Raw genomic sequence first — 18823 nt, 5'->3', positions numbered from 1 at the left:
GCGCTGCATGAAGTCGAACACACCTTCCATCTTCACTGAGCTTGTGTATATTGGTTGGTTCGTGTCACTTGACCCACAGTGCGCGTGTGGCATTCTGAAAAGATGCGGCACCGACGTGCCTAGAAAAACCGGAGCGTCGCACTGCATGTGCATCGCTCACTATCTGAATTTCATTTAGACAATTTTTAGAGGTACTATACAGTAGCCACATTAGCAGCTGTGATGAAAGGTATGAGGACACTGCTGTAGCTGTCGTTGTTTGAACAGAAAGAATGCATGAGGAGATGAGAGGAGAATGCAAACACTGATGACCTCTGACATCGCAGACGTCTGTGGTCCACTCATGGAGACATGCAGCCTGCAGACGGGCTGTGGGAAACCGAGAAGTTGTTCGCTGTAAGACACGACACAGACTTATCCTCACAGTTTAGATAATGTCAGCAGTTACATGAGTAGTATGTAGACACTAACAAGTACTGCGCTCTCCTCAAATATGATCATGTGACCTCACCATTAGAATATTATGTTCCCACACAAGGCAAGAATACATAACGGACTCGCACTGAATCCCAGCACACTTAAGTAAGTGCTAAAAGCTGTCAACATATCAATCTGACAAACCTCAGGACTCCGTGTTCACGGGTGTATGTTGGGTCCTGAGCGTGTTTTTTCTCAACTTAAACAGACACTTGTCTCTCAACAAAGCGCAAGCGCGATTTAATGGCGATTCTGTTATTGGTCACAGCTGTAGAACTCTTCAGTGTAGTCCAAGAGCATCAAAAGGGCTGTAAAAGACTCGACTGTTCGTTCCAGAAATGCCACAGCGCAGAACTACCCGTACTGCCGTCCAAACAGTTACCTAATAGAAATACTTCTAGTTATTGCTACAAAGGTCTTGTGTTTCTTCTGGCCTGGAAGTCTTAACTGCCTGTCTCTATTACACAACACAGAAGTGCTGCATAAAGATGGATGATCATTTTAAAGCTAAACCGTGTCGTTTTTAATGTTAAAATATTGTCTCCTTTACCACATTAATATACAGAGACAGCTATAACTTAGGCACTGGTAGATTGATAGCACCTCAACTGTGGCATTGTGTTTATATAAGCATATAGCCAGCCAGCACCCTCATCTGTTTCTCTGACCAATGGCATAAGGGTTCTCTATATATTATATATGCATTTTTTTATATTTTAATATTCCAATTTTGCGTAAAAGTTACATTTGTAACTGGTTTGAAATGTGGCTCCCTCTGTTCAGGTCATATGGGCATTGTTATCAGAAAGCTGTGTGTGCTCTCTAATGATGCTTGTCATGTGCATTAGTCTTTGTGTATACTTCTGTATGAACCGTATGAGTCTAGTGCTGGTGGTTTGTGGGTGGGTTTGTGTTCAGAGAGCTCTCACCATCTGTTGTTTGAGTGTAGTAAAGGGACATACAAAAACATTGGCTGATGTTCAGAAACCTGTACTTAGAATGATATTTCAGCAGTTTACACACTTTTACTCAAACTAAATCTGAAAGACTAAATGCGGTACTTCTCTAGTAAATGGCCAGTTGTGTTTGGCAGTGCTTCAAGTTTAGCAGGAGTTTCACACAACCATAAATATCAGGACTGTCAATTGATTTTAAACTATAGAAGAATTGACTACATGATATGCTGATTCATAAATCATAATTATTGTAATGAATCACAATATTCTATATTCTATTCTATTCGAGAAATGCCTGCAAATCAAAATCATTTAAAAATGAATGATGTTGTTAAGTTGTTGTTTTTAATACTGTTGTGAATGATTCAAAAACAGCATTAACATCTCAGGCTGCTATATATATATATTTTTTATTTTTTGCATTGACTTTTGTAATTTATATATATATTATATATATAGTATATAAGCTTTCATTTCTGACTCTGTTGCCACTTACATCATCAATACATGATAAGCAAGTGCTTTGAATAACATCATCTACCATGTTAAGAGCAACTGATCTGATCCAATCTGAAACAATCTCTCTTATAATGTCTGAAAATCGTAACGTCACGGGGAAATGCAAATCATGCAAAACAATTCAGCCCTCAATCACCTTTATTGTGGCATTAATATCTGGGTAAATATGAAGTGAAGGATCAGTCTTTTATTGCGGAATGTTCTTTAGCATGACAGTGGCCAGATCTAAGCTGTTATCTGGCGGGTGGGATCAAGTGCTTAACCTCTCGCTCGACCCCGTGGTAAAAACAACAATCGCTGCTGATCTCAGTGTTTCATGACATCACCAAGCGAAGAGAATGAGGAGAGAGAAGAGTCTGTTTCAGATCTAACGCACATCCCTAGACGCATGTATCTACAATGCTCTGTGAACCACAAACTCACTTAAACCGCAACATTACTGTAGCAGAACATAAAACTAGGGGAGATGGTGTTGCATTTACTGTAAGACTACTTGGGAAGAGTTAAAAGTGAAGTGTGTAGTTTACTGTTTCTTGTACAGTATATTTACAGTACGAGTAAGCATATTAACTGGTTTAACCAATGAGGTGAGTTTGGGGAGGGGCTAGCTGTTAAAGGGTGTTTAGCAACGAATTGACGTTTTTCCAAATAACTCCAGATGGTTGGCAGGTTTATGAGTTATGAATTTATGCCATGTGAATTGTACAAAAATGTATGATTATTAGAAGAAAGCAAGAATGTGGATTGCACAAAAATGTATAAATCCAAACACAGTCTCACAGGAATTCGTAGTTTCAAAATGTGATCTTTTTTTATTTGTGTTCCTGACCCGCTGCACTGGCCTGAAAGCACTGCGGACACTGAAAGTTTCCCCTCCGGGGATCATAGCAGGCCTACGAGGAGGCCATAGGGCAATAAGAAGAGTCTTTCATATGTATATCTTTGATATATGTACGAACACAATCTGACGGGAATTCATATTTTAGAACATAATAAAAATATATTTTACGTGGTTGCTCGTATCTATCTTATACGTTTTAGCATGATTTGCCTTTCCCTGTGACCTTACATTTAGGGCCGGGGTTAGGGTGGGCCTTTATTGTTGCTTAGCCACCTAAGAATATTTGTCACCTAATCACATATTCGCATGTGATGTTAGGGTTGTCATGAACTGCTGTGAGACTGGGTTGATGAATTCATACAAATTAGTCATCAATTAGCTTAAACTAAAATACTTACAAATCGCTATGATGTTGTGTTGAAAATGTTATTACTACGGCATTCGTTCTGTTTTAAGAGGTAAATGAACACCTATATTAAACGTAATGCATACCATTATGTTTAACATAGGGGTTTATTTTCCTCCTCTGACGACACGAGCAGTGTGAACCGCTGCTTGTTTTGCCGAGTGCAGTTATTTCTGCAAGCATGCGTTTAGCGCGACTGGTGCAGATTGCAGTTTAATTAGCTGTTAATCATCTATAGAACATAAATGACCATGTGTGCGCATCATGCTGTTTTCTGGCCATTAGTGACAGATGAGCTAAAGACTGTAGCAGGCCATTAGCTCTCTGCTGCTGTGTCTGTCTCTGACTGAGTGTGTGCCCTCATTACAAATGTAGCCCATTGTAGCAGAGTGGAACAGCTGACATCCGCTAATGCCAGCGATAAGTCATCAGTAGTGCTCATGCAAACCCCACACCCCCCCAACACACTCGTAAACACAAAGGAGCGGGGCTTCTGGTAATGAGAGGTTTCTGGGAAAAGTGTAAAATAACCACTGACAGAAAGAGGGCATGTTTGAAAAGGAGGATGAAAACAGTGGCAGTCATTACTGTAGAATGTCGACTGTTATCTAGATTAGTTTATCTATGGCACCTTCATTGATATCCACAGATTGAACAATTACAGGGTTGGTTCTCGACTATTCTGTGTGTTTCTACCGCAGGAAAGATGCTTAGGGGTAGGAAATAAAGGTTTCCTATTGATCACTTAAAGATGGGGAACCTACTAATGGCAGAAGCCAAGATGTCTTATGTCATCACCATGTAAAGGTTTTAAAACAAGACCTCATTCTGCATGACCAAAACAAACCCAATCTGAATTGCAGTAAATTAGATTATCTGTTTTTTCAAAGGAAGAATGTGTTGTATTTTTTTACAGCAGGTAATTCAGTAACAGTCAGTTACGTCATTTTGAGAGTTTGGCGCTCAACTGGGAATGTGGGCCAGTTTCATAAGATGTTCACAGATTCCCCAGAGCCGGGCATGAGCACTAGAACCATATGGAAAAGGGCTATGAGAAGATTCAACAGACACAACCGCAAAGCACGCGAGACCACATGACTCTCTTTCAAAATTTCTCTCACTACCTTATCACATGTAAGCACAGTAAATAAAAGAGTCTGATGAGCAGACAAAGAGCACAATAAGTATCTCCCAAAAACACACAACTATGCGAGTCTTCCAGCGCACACTGCCAGTTAAACGTCTGCACACAATTGTTTGAATTAACGACGCTAAATAAATACTTTGTTTTAAAAGCTGATATTGTACAGACATGATTTATGAGCAAAATATCAATTATGTTTATGCATGTTTTATATTTGTTACACAGTAATACACTGCAAACAGTAATTTAATAGACAATGCATTGTTGGTAAAGATAATACTAAGTGTAAATGTATACATGGACCGTTCACCAAAAAATGTTGCCTTCATTTACACACCCTTCATTTATATTTTTTGTTCTAATGAACACAGAGAAAGATATTTGGAAGAATGCTTAAACATTTTTGGTCACCATTGACTACCATAGAAGGAAAATGTCTTAGTTCTGTTGAACACAAAATAAGGTATTTTAAAGAATGTAGGAAAGCGGTGCGTTCGGATTATTTGTTAATTCGTTTTGTTTTCAAAACGGCAAAAACAAATAAACCGATCATTTTTTACATATTCCGTCGTATTCATGAGCATAAAAAAACAAGCCAAACTCGATATTTGTTTAAATGCCCAAAAAAAATACACAATAAAACCAGAACAAAAAATTTTTTTGCACATGTATATTTACATATGGTTGGCGTACGCCACTACAACTGATTTATGTTATTAAAGATACCGGTCTTGCACCAAACATGCCCCTTATGTGCTATACCACCACTGATCACCAGAGGCAGCGCATCTGGACTTCCGGTGGCGCTTGTTCATAAAAATACTTTATTTTTTGTTTTGGTTTTATTGTGTATTTATTTTCGGCATTTAAACAAATATTGAGTTTGGCTTGTTTTTTTTTATGCTCATGAAGACGACGGAATATGTAAAAAATTATCCGTTTATTTGTTTTTCCGCTTTGAAAACAAAACGAATTAACGAATTATCCGAAGGAACTTTTGATTTGCATGTAATTTGTCCTACAATGGTAGTCAACGGTGGACAAGAACTGTTTGATTACAAGCATTCAAACAAATATCTTTCATCGTAACAAAGACATTTATACAGATTTGGACCAACTTGTGGGTGAGCACATGTAGACAGAATTTTCATTTTTGGGTGAACTGTTCCTTTTAATGTCACTGTTGTCCCTCCAAAACTTTGAATGCCCAAATTCGCAGTTTTTTAGGAAATGGAAAAAACACTTTTTAATTGATTAAATGCTGTGTTGTCAAAGTAGACATGTATTATTGGTTACATATTGGCAAAACACATTGACAAACAAAAATAAGAATAAAAAAAAATAGATGTATTTTTAGAAGGACAGCAGCGATATAAATGTTGTTCTCTCACTACAAATTTGCATTTCTAAATACGTATACATTTGAATGAAAAGCTATTATTGTTGTAAATAATAACATAATATAAGTAGATGTGTAGCCTATGTAGATTCAATGATTTAACTGAAGGTACATCAAAAGACAGAGATGAAAACTGTAAAGAATCTACAAGTCACTGACTTTGGCCACAATGAAAGATCTTGTGTCACTGGTAACACTCTTACTATATTCACTATATTCTACAAACTGCCTTCATAGTTAGTCAGAGCACATAACTCTATAGAGAAACACTGTCATGCAATTTAATAGCAAGAAAAGTCTGTACGGTACACCAGTAACAAATTAAAACAGCCCTGTACAATCTGCTGCTACTGTACAACCAGTCCACATATCCACGTACACTTAGAGCAAAGATCACTTCAGCCGATAATGATCAAATTAAACAGCAATCTCCACACATAAACCCAGTGGAAATGTGTGAGCATCCCTGTGCGTGTGAAAACAGTGACATTGAACGAGAGGGGGTTTGTGTGTGTGTGTGTGTGTCATGATTAATGGGAGAGTCAGACTGATATCAGAGTTGTAATTATCAGCATAAAACAGGTCACACACAATCACAAGCAGAAGTGCTAGCCATGGTCACTTGCCATCAGCACTTTAACAGCAATTTAATAATGAAGATAGAGAAAGATGGAGATGGGGTGAAGATTGAGAAACTGAGTGAACGTACAAGTCGGTTGATGCGCACGAACTCCTCAGGACTCTTGGCCCACGGTGGAAGCTCCACATCTGACACCACCGTCCCATCATCCATCACTCCCAGATTATAATTATTGGAGTTGACAAACATCTCTGGGAGGTAATAGAACTCAGGGATCAACTCCTGTGAGAAACAGAGCACAAGAGATTACACATTAGGAAACACTTGTATTACAACTATGAAACATTGGTCTCTTAAAATTCTCACCATTTATTAAAGTTATATTAGGGCAGATTAGAAAACTAAAAGTGCAAACTGAAAAAGCTTTTGTTCTGTATAAACATTTGAACTGAGTAACTGAGATATCTGTTACACACAGGAATAATCTATATCTAAAAGCAAAAAGTCACAAGACTTAGGTTTTTTTTGGTAAAGATTTAAGCTTGTTTTAAGTCTAAACGCACACAAATTTATCTTAATATGTAGCATCTATATTTATGTTTTTATTACACTCCCCAAACCCAGAGATTCATTTACGGAACAACTCCAAAGTGCACTGAGAGTGGCCAATTAGGTGAGCAAACAAATTACAGAAGTTCAAAACTAGCCCCCTGCCTGTGTTCATTCTGTTCCTCTCTTTAAAACCGAAGTCTTTAAAACAAAAAGGTCAAGATTTTACAATTGCACCAGGCGCCCTGTGGTTCATTTATGGAGCCTGGCGTAAATTCGGCGTCTTCTCTGGCGGCACAAAGACCCAAAGCCACTTAGCCGGTGATGGTGGGGGGAGACCAAGCTGGATCGAGGTTCGTGAGGAGCTATTATGTGCAATGGCCCTTGATCAGATTGGTCAGAGGGCAAAACCTGTGATCCAAAATCCTGTCCTGCTGTGGGTCAATAGAGAGGGGTGCCCCATGGCCCCCTCTTAGGCCTGCTCTGATTCCCCTGAGGGGAAACTTTCAGTGTCCGCAGTGCTTTCAGGCCATTGCATCGGGTCAGGGGATGAAGGTTAAAGGTCGGGCCAGAGTTTGCCTGGCTAGAGACAGACAGGATCAGATTGGCTTTAGGCCATTATTGCTTTCTTTAGCCTTGAAACAAAAACTGCTTAAGGCTTTTCACCTCTTGATAAAATGAGGGGGTGTTTCTCCATGTGGTTGAACTGCTGTGCCTTTTTACTGAGAAAAGGAGAAACAGCATGGCAAATTGATACATTATTACATCTGAGGGCACTTCTTTACTTCTCATTTGCACCTATCAGGACCTTTCACTGTTGAAGTGCAGAGTAAAACATACCGGAAATGTTTCACAGCTTCAAAGTCAAATAATCTAAAGGTGATTTGGAAGTTTGCTGGTTTTAGTCAAGTCTTCCATTTGGTTTTGATCTGTCCAAATCCAGTTATGCTGATCCACATTGACAACCTCAGCAAGAAAGCAAACTGGGCTCTCAGTGAGCTCGTGGTATCAAGTGTGGCTGTGTAAGGCGAGTCATGTGTTTTATTATCAAAATGAGGGCAATGAGCTAAAAAATGGTTGTCTGTTGTAATGAATATTTCAAGACGGCTGGACGTTTATTTTGCACTTTAAGGGGCTACATTGTGCATTTGGGATCTGACTTTGGACGACAAAGGGTTCAGCTAAGGGTTATGGAGTGTTTCGCAATGGAAAGTGTAAGAGAGGAAAAAGGGGGAAAGTTCGAAATCGAGATTAGTTTAAGGCTTTGATCAAGGACCCTTGACGCTTTCATGGTAGCATGACAAGGATTGGTTGTGACCGTACATGTGCTAGGGCCAGATTTTATGGAGAGGTGACGGGGGCAGCCGGGCAGGGAGCTCCAGTATCTCCATGACGACTGCCCTCACACCAAGCCCCAAGCAAGCTCCAGTTACCTAAAGGAAGTAAATTCGCTAGAGAAACGTCTAATCATGTAATAGCCTCCACATTTGTGAAAACCAAATAGCAGTGGGAGACAAAAACCAAATCCAGGTTGGGACTGACTGATGCTTGAATGACAGTACATGGGCACAAGTGAAGCTTTGTGCATGTGTGCGTATAAACATGAGCAAGTAACAATTAAATTGCACAAAAATACAAACTAGCAGATATGTCGTAATGGCATTTTTGTGCATGGGTGACTCTCCTAGTGGCATTTCTATGGAATTTTGACTTACTTTTTTATGTGTGCGTGTGTTGACATATGTCAATGTACCTTCACGTCAGATGTGTCCCTCTGGCAGTTTCTCCAGGCTCTAGCCACAGAGGAGAAAGTACGATCGGCGTGATCAAATTTTCCACCTTGGAAATTGAGGAAGAACGTCGTGAAAGGCTCCTGCAGATAGAAGAGAGCAGAAACTGCTGACTTTCCACACACAGTGACACTAAAACAAGCATTAAAAAGTCACAACAGGGCAAATAACATTGTGCGAAGCTCACAAGCTCCCATATTCCAGGATTTAATAAGTCAACTTTTACCAATTTTTGGCCTTTCATTTTTTATCACTTTTGGCTATTTAGTATCGCTGCCTGCTTTTACCATCAAAGGCCTTTACAATACGATCCTAATTTGTGTGCAGTAAATGACATCCTCTTTTCCAATAGAAGACCCCTAGAATGCTAAACAAACCTGTTATTAACCCCATTCAGACACTAAAGCCTTTACAAGTGCATTATTTGTTTTTCTAATCATGCTTAATCTTGTTTGTGGAGAATCAATAGACGGTCCTTCTGAAACAATACCTCCCTGATGAGAGGGACGCAATTAGAGTGAATAGCACCCCGGTAAGCCACACCATGAAAGAAAAACACCCTCATTACGCAGAGGCTTTTGGGTGCTTGACTGAATTTAACGCCATGCTTTTCTCCGTCAACGGCCTAGATATCACCAGCAGGTTGCTGATTTGTGCTCCAGTCTGTGAATTAGGGTGTTTGCTGAAGTGGATTTGGGATAAGCCTGATAATAATGGAAAAGGATCAATGCAATGGGCCAACAGGGAACAGCAATGAAAGTGAGATACTGTTACAATTACAGGATTGGCCAGGAGTCGGTTAGTGACCTTTATGTCTGTGAGCGAGAGCATCTTTGTATGTAATAGACGAAATATTTTTTGCATTTTTTTTATTTAGAGCGACTATGGATTTTATTAATGGATTTTTTTGTAATGCAAGAGATTACAAAACTTCATAAACCCAATACAGAACTGAAATAATAAAGCAAAATTATGCGGAATTAACTTAAGCATTGTCAAGATATTGTTATGAAGCAAAAAAGTATTTTTCTTCCAGAGCGTTTCATATTGGTTCTCTCATATTAGAAAACAGACGCTGAGGGAAGGATGAGCGATGCGTTGTGTGTTTGTACGGCCTATATTTCAATATAACAATAAATCAACTTGACTGAGCAGACACACATGCCCAATTATAAACAACAATTAGTTGCGATGGGTTTCACAACAGATCAAATGATGAATATGAAACATTTTGCATGAAGAGCACAAAGATGCTGTCCGTTTGAAAGCTTTTAAAAGTGGAATATCATTTGGATCCCTAACACGGAGGTTTAATTGCCCTGCATGAACATATTATAAAAATTAAGCATTTAAAATAGACTGGGTTTTTATTTTTGTGACGCTGATGCTACAAATAAAATATATTAACAAACTGCAGAAAAAAAGATATAGGAATGTACAGTATGTATTTTACTTACCATCCTAAGCAGCCACATCTGAGTGAAGCTGGAGGTGGAATAATGCGTGCCGTAGTGGAATTTGGGCACCTGCTCATCCTCCCAAGTTTCATAGCGTTCCGAAAAGAACGCAGCCCTCTTTGGGTTGAGTGCGCCGATAGGCTGTAATGACAAAGGTTGACGGTATTGGAATAAGCATAAAACTGCTCAAAGAACAAATGGACATCAACCTAAACGATCCATTTTCAAAACAAGGTCCACGGTTGGTATATCCAGTACTGGAGAAAGAAATTTGGCGCAGCTGTAAAACTTGCATTAATATTTGATCATGTTATTAAAAGCATCAATCACATTCAACAGTCTCTTGCTCTGAAAAGAAAGGAAAACGCACAGTTTGTGTGTTCGAAAAACTGATATTTGTGTTATAATACATTTCTCACTAACACAGCACGTTGTAAAAATGTTTTGCTATATTTATATGTGGCTAATACTCAGTTGCCCTTCGCTTGGGTGTTTCAAAAGCATTGATTGGCTGCTTTAATTCATCATTGATCTGTATAAAGCCAGCGTATGCAGGCCATTATTTAAATGCTCATTTATATGTATCGATATTATCCAGCTGAGTCTTTATTACTCTTGAAAATGACTGCAGGTTTCCGTGCGTCTCTTGCACCTTCGATCAATAGTAATAGAATGATGGAGCTCTTTCAAATGGGAGAGGGCAGAATGCAGATCGACCATCTCGCCGGCCCTCTGATATCATAGCTGTGTAATGAAGGTGCACAGCTGCTTTTCTATTGATCCAACTTCTGCCAGGACAATATGGGCATAAAATCGGGGTGAACGGCATGTGATTATTTACAGTGCTCTATATTGCATGCGGATTCAAGGCTATGCAACAAGGCCAATGGCCATGTTTAAATATTACAACAACAGAGATGAATTACATTCTGCTAATTTGAACACAATTATAATTAAACCGGGTCTTGGATTTCTTAAGAAAGGGTCTCTGTTTAATCAATGTTTGATTGTAAATCACTAAAGCTTGAAATGCAATAGACCCGAGCCACATGCACTAGAATGCAATCCGTGTGTGCGTGTTAAACTGGAATGCAGCCCTGGGCTGACAATGACACACGGTCGGCTCTCTTGTGGCAACTACGGTGAGAACACACACTGAATTAAACATTGTGCGATTGAACTGATTGATTGCGGTAATAACAGCACCCTCATTAAAGAAAGAAAAGGCAGAGCAGGATAAATAACATCTCTGTCATAGATCAGTCTGCATATGTGAGTGTGTGTAAATTTGCGCGCGTGTGCGTATTAACGCAAGTCTTTACGTGCGAGCCCCTCGTGTTGTTTACGGCAGTAAATAACCGTCTGAGGCGCTCCGGTACAATGGGGTCTCGTGACAGTGTCGTTCATCAGGGTTATCCTCGTAGCCCAGCGCAGTGTGATGAAGTGAACGCACACCACCGGTCCTAATACGCTCTGGCAGGGCTGCTGAATATTTCTCTAGTGACGGCTCAAATAAATGAGCTGACCCAATGTTTGTAATTAGACTGCAAATCTGAACAGACTGCCAGTAGCTATCAGTCCGCTGGATTTTCGCCGCTGCTCGAAATTTCTGGAAAACCTACATTATTTTATTAGATCAGATGAAATTCTGATACAAATTGTCTGTTTCTGTGGAGTCTTACTCAAAAGAATAATGTCAAGTTCAGTCGTTTACTTATGGCAAACTTTGCATGCGAAATACGCACACCAGGCTGTTCATACGTTTAGGGTTATTTATATTTTTGGCACATTTTAGAACATAAGAAAACTCATTAAAACTATGAAATAAAATGTAACTTCTCTATTGGAATTAAATATGAAAAAAATTTGCATCTTTAGAATAAGTACACTTAAAAATGTACCGTACTCTTGTCGTTTTATCAACCAGCTGCCTGAGATGCTTTTTAAACAGTACGGAAGGAGTTCACACATATTCCAAAGGAAGCTATTTGGAAGAATGTGATAGAATTTTCATTTTTGGGTGAACTATCCCTTTAACTTTTACAACTTGTCATTTTAAAAATGTATTAGTACATGATGAATTTAACAGGAAGTAATCGGTAGAAATATGTATTGTTATTTCATGTTCGTTTATGCATTTAAAATTGCTAACAAATACAACCTTATTGTAAAGTGTCACCATCTAATCCTATAAAAGTTTTTTATTTAAATTCTAGAACCATGCTTTTGTAGACTAATCGCTACATTTGTGTCCAAAGAGTCACATGTGCAAAGTTGTTTGAGGCCTGAGTAGGATTACATGGTAGAAATACATTTAGAAATAAGTTCACTCAGTCGCATTTGTTTTGTTGGCGTCTTCTCTCTGTCTACAATGATAACTCTTACAACCCTGGATGACATGAAAAGGTTAGAGTTTATGATAAGAAAGCCGGAGGGGTCATAACAATGGGACAAAAGGAACATAAATTCATGAAGCACATTCCTCTGCCCGTGTGGAGGACGCTGTGCGTGTGACACGGCGTCTATGGCAATTTCACCTCCCTGTGCAAAAGGTCCCACATGACCTGCTTCTATCAAAGTAGTGCTGGGATGTGTCATATGCAGATATGAAAGAGAGAGGGAGGCTGTTAAGAACAAAAAAAGACAACAAACACACACAAACACAGCTTCTACAGGATTCAGATAGCCTTCACAGGCTAGACAGTGTTGTCATGGTCCACCGATATTGCCTGTGTCAAAAGCAGCTTTAATAAGGATTGTTTAGATTTACTGTTGTTTTACTCATGCAGGAGCAAAATGGGGGGAGAAGACGAGGCTGCTCTCTCTCTGTCTCTCGACCTCTTTTTCTCCCTAAGGCTTAAAAGCTTGACTGAACATAGAGGCAATGCTGTCAAAGCAGTTTGACGGAGGCAGAGAGAGAAACAAAGGCGATGGGGATGCATGTGAGGGTGTATTGGACCTTGTTGTCTTTTAACCTAGTGGGCAAAAAGGCACTCTGTATAAACAGCACAGGGGCAGAACAAATGAATAAATAATGGGAGATGTGCTGCAAGCTGTATGCTGAAAACAGTCGTAAAAATAACCGTCTGATACTGACTACTACAGATAGAAGACATTCACAGCTTAGTCTGGAAGTCTAGGAAATGGTTAAACATTGTTCAGCCTTTTAGCCATAGTTGATATATATTGCAAAGTACATTTAAATTAATTTTTTTAAGATGTCAGCACTTCTATGAACGTAAATTAATCATTGAATCAGTGTTTTACTCAAATTAAAAACTCGAATAAATTGATTCACAAAATTAGATTCTGCTAAAGCTTAAAGGAGTAGTTCACTTTTTAGGACCCTCTTGTCATTTCAAACATGAATGACTTTCTTTCTTCTCCAGAACACAAAAGAAAATATTTTGAAGAATGTTTGTACCAGAACAGCAAAGCCCCCCCCCCTTCACTTCTATTGTAAACAATGCAAGTGAATGTGGGGGGGGGGGGTTGTTAAAGGAATTGCTCACTTTCAACATACGTTTTCATGATAATTTACTTACCACTGTTGTCATCCAAGATGTATATGTATTTTTTTTAGTCGAAAAGAAATTAAGGTTTTTGATGAAAACATTCCAGGATTATTTTCCATATAGTGGACTTCAATGGACTCCAAACGTTTGAAGGTCAAAAAAGGCTTGACGTAGACGGAATTCAGGATACGCACACAAAATGACCATTTTAAACAAAAAACTGAAGACAATTGAATATGTGTCATTGAACATTCAACAACTTTTGAGAAAATGACCTATCGTTTCGCTAGATAAGACCCTTATTCATCATCTGGTATTGTTTAAAGCCCTTTGAAGCTGCACTGAAACTGTAATTTTGACCTTCAACCGTTTGGTGTCCATTGAAGTCCACTATATGGAGAATAATCCTGGAATGTTTTCAACAAAAACCTTAATTTATTTTTGACTGAAGAATAAAATACTTAAACATCTTGGATGACAACAGGTGAGTAAATTATCATGAAAATGTATGTTGAAAGTGAACAATTCCTTTAACAACATTCTTCAAAATATCTTCTTTTTTGTTTGAAATGACAAGAGGGTGAGTAAATGATGACAGATTTTCATTTTTAAGGTTTTCATTTCAAATGTCAACAATCTTACAATCTAATAATTCCTATTTATTTTAAGAGGTGGCTCATTTCCTCAAAAAATAGTAATAGAAAAGATTGTGTTAGAAATGCATGTGGACATGTATATTTGCTGCAAATGTAATTAGATTTTTTTTATTCTACCCTTGGTATTTGTTTTACTTTTATAATGTCTGTACAGGACTTTGGTGAACATGTCTGTTCTATAAAAGTGCTTTATAAATAATTAAACTAAACTAACCTTGATTTTCATCACAGTTTTTATGTGTCCTGCTGTCACTTTGTAACAGGACTTTTGATTTTGTTGAAATTCACCAGACGCTGGACTGAAATGGCCACACTACATGGTTAAATGAAAATTTGGAATGGTCTCTTTTCTGCCGCTATATATTAAATATTGGTGAAACGTTAAAAGTCAGGAATTATGCTTATAAATCTCTACTGTAAAAAAACAGTGATGCTCCCTCTTTAAACCCTACGGTTCTTCTCCGATCAGATATTTATCTTTCATTATCTCCACATCCTTTGTTTTCCAGACTCTTAGACCTGATTTATTTGGACATTTTGGGTCAGAGTGGACACTCGTTCGATCATCTGAGCACTAAAAGTAATCCTCTATACTCCCTCCATTGGCCACCATTACAAGAAATTGATGGTCATGTTAGAGGTGGTGACTGGCATGCTTTCACAAGCACTTTTAAAGCGGAGTGGGGGCGTTATACATTTTGTCCTGCGTCTTAATAAACCGAGGGGCATGATGTGAGTAAAGAGCATTCTTTTGGAGGAGTGACCACCAGCTCCCTGACATGAAATATTGATCAGAGTGTGAGGAGTGAGGAAAGAACCGGTTCTGAGAATCTGACTGTATGTAATGCAAATATAAGTCAGGTGAACGAAATAAAGTAATAACCATCATCATCCTCGTGTCTCTCTGCAGGACAGGTTAAACCAAAGATCTGTACTACAGCGTTCTTTGCTCTCACTAGTCATGCTTTATCACTGTCACTTTGGCAAAGCGGCAATTAGTAGTTCAGGGCTAAACTCACCGCTACACAACAATCGATGGCAATTAAAGACTCACTTATCAGGACTGATCACATCAAGAACAAACTCAACCGTGGCCTGAAGTGTTTAAGTTTGAGACAAAGTAAAGATTCAGGGGCCTTGTGTGCATTGCTATAATGGAAGAACTCAGCAAAAATAAACTTCAGATCTGCATATATAGTCTAAAGTAAGGTCTTCGCGGAAGAAAGAGAGATTTGTAATGTAAAATAAGCACAAAATTGTATTGTATTTTGTCATTAAAATGTATATATAGTGGTTAGGGTTTTTTAAATTGAGGTCCGATCACCCCAAGGGGGTCTCCAGAAGGTTCTAAGGGGTCCCCAGATTAAAAAAATGAGCAAAATGTGTAAGTCCTCTATATATTTTTGTTTCATTGTGTCTCTCTATATTTGTAAGAGTTTGTCTCTTCTTTCTTACTTGCTACATTCAAAAGGTTCTTCAATGCCATACAAGAACCTTTTGGTTCCATAAAGAACCCTTTGACAAAAGGTCCTTTGTGGCCAAAAAGGTTCTTCCGATTATAAAGAAAAGAGATGGTTCTTTGTGGAAGCAAAAATTTTTCTTCTATGCCATCGCTGTGTAAGCACCTTTATTTTTAAGAGTGCATTTGCAAACGGTCCAGAAACGAATTGTTTTCCATATTTTATTGAGTTTTTCTCACTACAGCACTGAAGCTCCAATGGTTTGAACTATATGAATGATTTTAGTACCTCAGGTATGCACAGTACAAACTTTATGTTGATGCAGATAGCGGAGAGAAATGCGAATGTTACTGTTAGTGCTGTCAGTGGATGCAGATGTTGGTTATATAATATAATAAAATATATAATAATATATAAAATATTCAGTTTATAAATATATTTTAATGAAGTTCAAACTTCATGTACATGTACACAGCAATATCGAACTGCATATTATATATTGCATTTAAAAGTAAGCAAGCTATCGCACATTTTGTCTTCAGTAACAAGCGCTCCAAAAAATAACTCCTGGTCCAGTGTAAGAGCAGAACTTTCAATTTCCACTGTTAAAATCTGTATGAATCAGGTGTACCTGTACCTCAACTGATAGCTCATGCATTGACCGTGCCGCAGATTTCCAGTATATAACATAAAACCTGCATTGGATGAAAAAGCGAAATGAACAAATGTAATGTATATGAACAGGACACAAATGCGCTGACGTGACCGAGACAAAAGGTAAAATACCTGCCGAGCTTCCTTCCAATGTGTTCTACAATTGAAGGTACCTATGTATGGAGTGTGAGAGAGACAAAAGCAGGTCTGCTGTTCCCAGCAGTGAGTTTTGTCAGTCGGTCCGTGTGGTTAGCTCAAGCACTACTACACCCATTAATTAGCTCCTTAGGGAGACTGGCTGGCTAACAGGAACAGGGGGAGGTGAGAGGAGAGTTGGGGAGGGTGGCTTGATTGAGGGGGAGAGAGTAGGAGGAGAGACATGGGCCCATTATCTGACTTGTCTGCGGTTGAGGGTGCCTGGCATGAGGTGACGTGCGCACGGCAGCGAGAGTTGTTTTACACTCACGCCGATGATTATACAGCAGAAGTCATTCTATCCTTTAGCAGACGGCTACGTCTCATTGTTAGATCTCCTGGAGTGTGTTTTCACACAAAGACTATCTTTGTGCATTCGTATAAAATATGCATTTGTATTTAATTTGTGTTCTTAAAAGAAAGGAGTGTTCAGTTTAGAAGTGCTGAAAAGAAAAATCCCATTGCGTTTGATATCTCTTTGCAAACAGTGTTACAAAAGTTACTTGACACTTAAAACACTTACTTCACTCAAAAAGGAACATTCTTTCATCATTTACTCACCTTGCAGTTGTTCCAATTCTGTATACATGTCTTTGTTTTGATAAAAACAGAGAAAGATATTTATAGAGATGCTTGTAACAGATTTTGCCCCCCATTGACTGCCATAGTAGGAAAAAATACAATGGTAGTCAAAAGTGCCCCAGAACTGTTTGCTGTCCTACATTCTTCAAAATGTCTTATTTTGTGTCCAACAGAAAACAAAATGATTAAGTTATTGTCCTCCTATCCTTCAGAATACAAAAGCAAATATTTTGAAGAATGTTGGTAACCAAACACCACTGGCCCCCGTTAACTTCCATTTTATGGACACAAAGGCATTTCTCATAATATCTTCTTTTGTGTTCTAGTGAAGGAAAAGTAATAAACAGGTTTAGAACGACATGGGGGAATAAATGATGGAAGATTTGTTTTATTTTGGGTGAACTAGCCCTTTAACAACAATATCAAAGTGAAGAGCATGAACAACAAAGGCAGAACAACATCTTTGCATTTGATCATTTTAGGTTGAATTGATCGTCACATCATTTTAGGTCATCTAGGGATGGATTTGTTTTTTCAAATTGATCTGGTTTAATGTGGAATAACAGTGACAACAACAGTCTGTGTGTATGTTAGTGGTTGTGTGTTTACCTTGGACAGGTCTCTGTAGTTGCTAGGTAGGGTGAGGTCCAGATCTTCGCTTTCGTAGTTGGTTATTACCCAAGGGAAAACAGGATACTGGTTCAGATCATTGAATGTACGACCTGAAGCAAAGAGAAAATGATCAGCTTATTGCCGTTATCATAACCATAATTGTATCGTCTTCATTGTAATCGCTCTTATGATCACAGCGAGAGAAAAGTGTGACATTAATCAAAGCAAGTATTTGATGTTTAATCTGTAGCTGAAAAGAACGAATGAAATTTAGAACAATGAAATTTCACAACAACATGTCATGTTTCTCAACATGCATTTAAAGTATGTGTGGGAAAGTAGAATTATGTACATTTTCTCTCCACAGTTGACTGTATCGGTTAAGATAGTGTTCGGAGAATGCTTGGTGATGGCTAGAATAGTGTCAATGGTCTTTACCAGAGATGGTGTTGAGGAACATGAGGTATTCAAAGTTGGGGATCTCTCGTCTCTGCCAGCGCTGGGTCATGCTAGATGCTTTGTACAGTTGTTTAGGGCTGGCCAGAGAAATCCGTCTGCCGGGAAACAAATCACAGGAAGTGACAAAGTGTGCACATATGTGCACGACTTAGAAATCACTACATTATGCACATAAATACCTAAGTTCCATAACATAAGAAAGAGTGACAACACTGTCAAGATGAGAACAACATGAGTTGGTATATCTCTAAACACAAACTTTATATTGATCATTTTGTGACAATTGAGACAAAGAACAGTTAGCCACTTTGCTTATTCTTGTTATTTTTAATAAAAACAGTAAATTTCAATACTATAGAGCAAACACAGACAAGCAGACCGATGACATTGTAATGTTCCGTTAAACACTCTCTTTTAAAACAGCCTGTCCAATCCGATTAACCGACCAAAACTAACGGTTGTATATTCTGAATTAAACCTTCATGAAAATCTGTGTGAAAACGGCAAAACAGAATAGCCTCATGGGCAATGTGGGAACCTGTTAAATGAACACTCGCAGCGCAAGCACATAC

At 38.5% G+C, this 18823-nt stretch overlaps 1 protein-coding gene across 1 annotated transcript in view; it reads right to left on the bottom strand.

Annotated features, from left to right (window-relative positions):
* Positions 1-18823, bottom strand: part of lrba (LPS-responsive vesicle trafficking, beach and anchor containing) — a 193011-nt gene that overhangs the window by 29462 nt on the left and 144726 nt on the right. The window contains exons 42-46 of the mRNA XM_079462381.1: positions 18231-18346; positions 17790-17902; positions 10119-10259; positions 8625-8744; positions 6452-6604 (exon numbers count right to left, since the gene is read on the bottom strand). Coding sequence (XP_079318507.1) covers positions 6452-6604; positions 8625-8744; positions 10119-10259; positions 17790-17902; positions 18231-18346 — 643 coding nt within the window. The remainder of the gene's footprint in view (positions 1-6451; positions 6605-8624; positions 8745-10118; positions 10260-17789; positions 17903-18230; positions 18347-18823) is intronic.

The sequence above is a fragment of the Barbatula barbatula genome (assembly GCF_947034865.1).
Source record: "Barbatula barbatula genome assembly, chromosome: 8".
Taxonomy (NCBI): Eukaryota; Metazoa; Chordata; class Actinopteri; order Cypriniformes; family Nemacheilidae; genus Barbatula; species Barbatula barbatula.
This window is presented reverse-complemented; position numbering and strand designations above follow the sequence as displayed.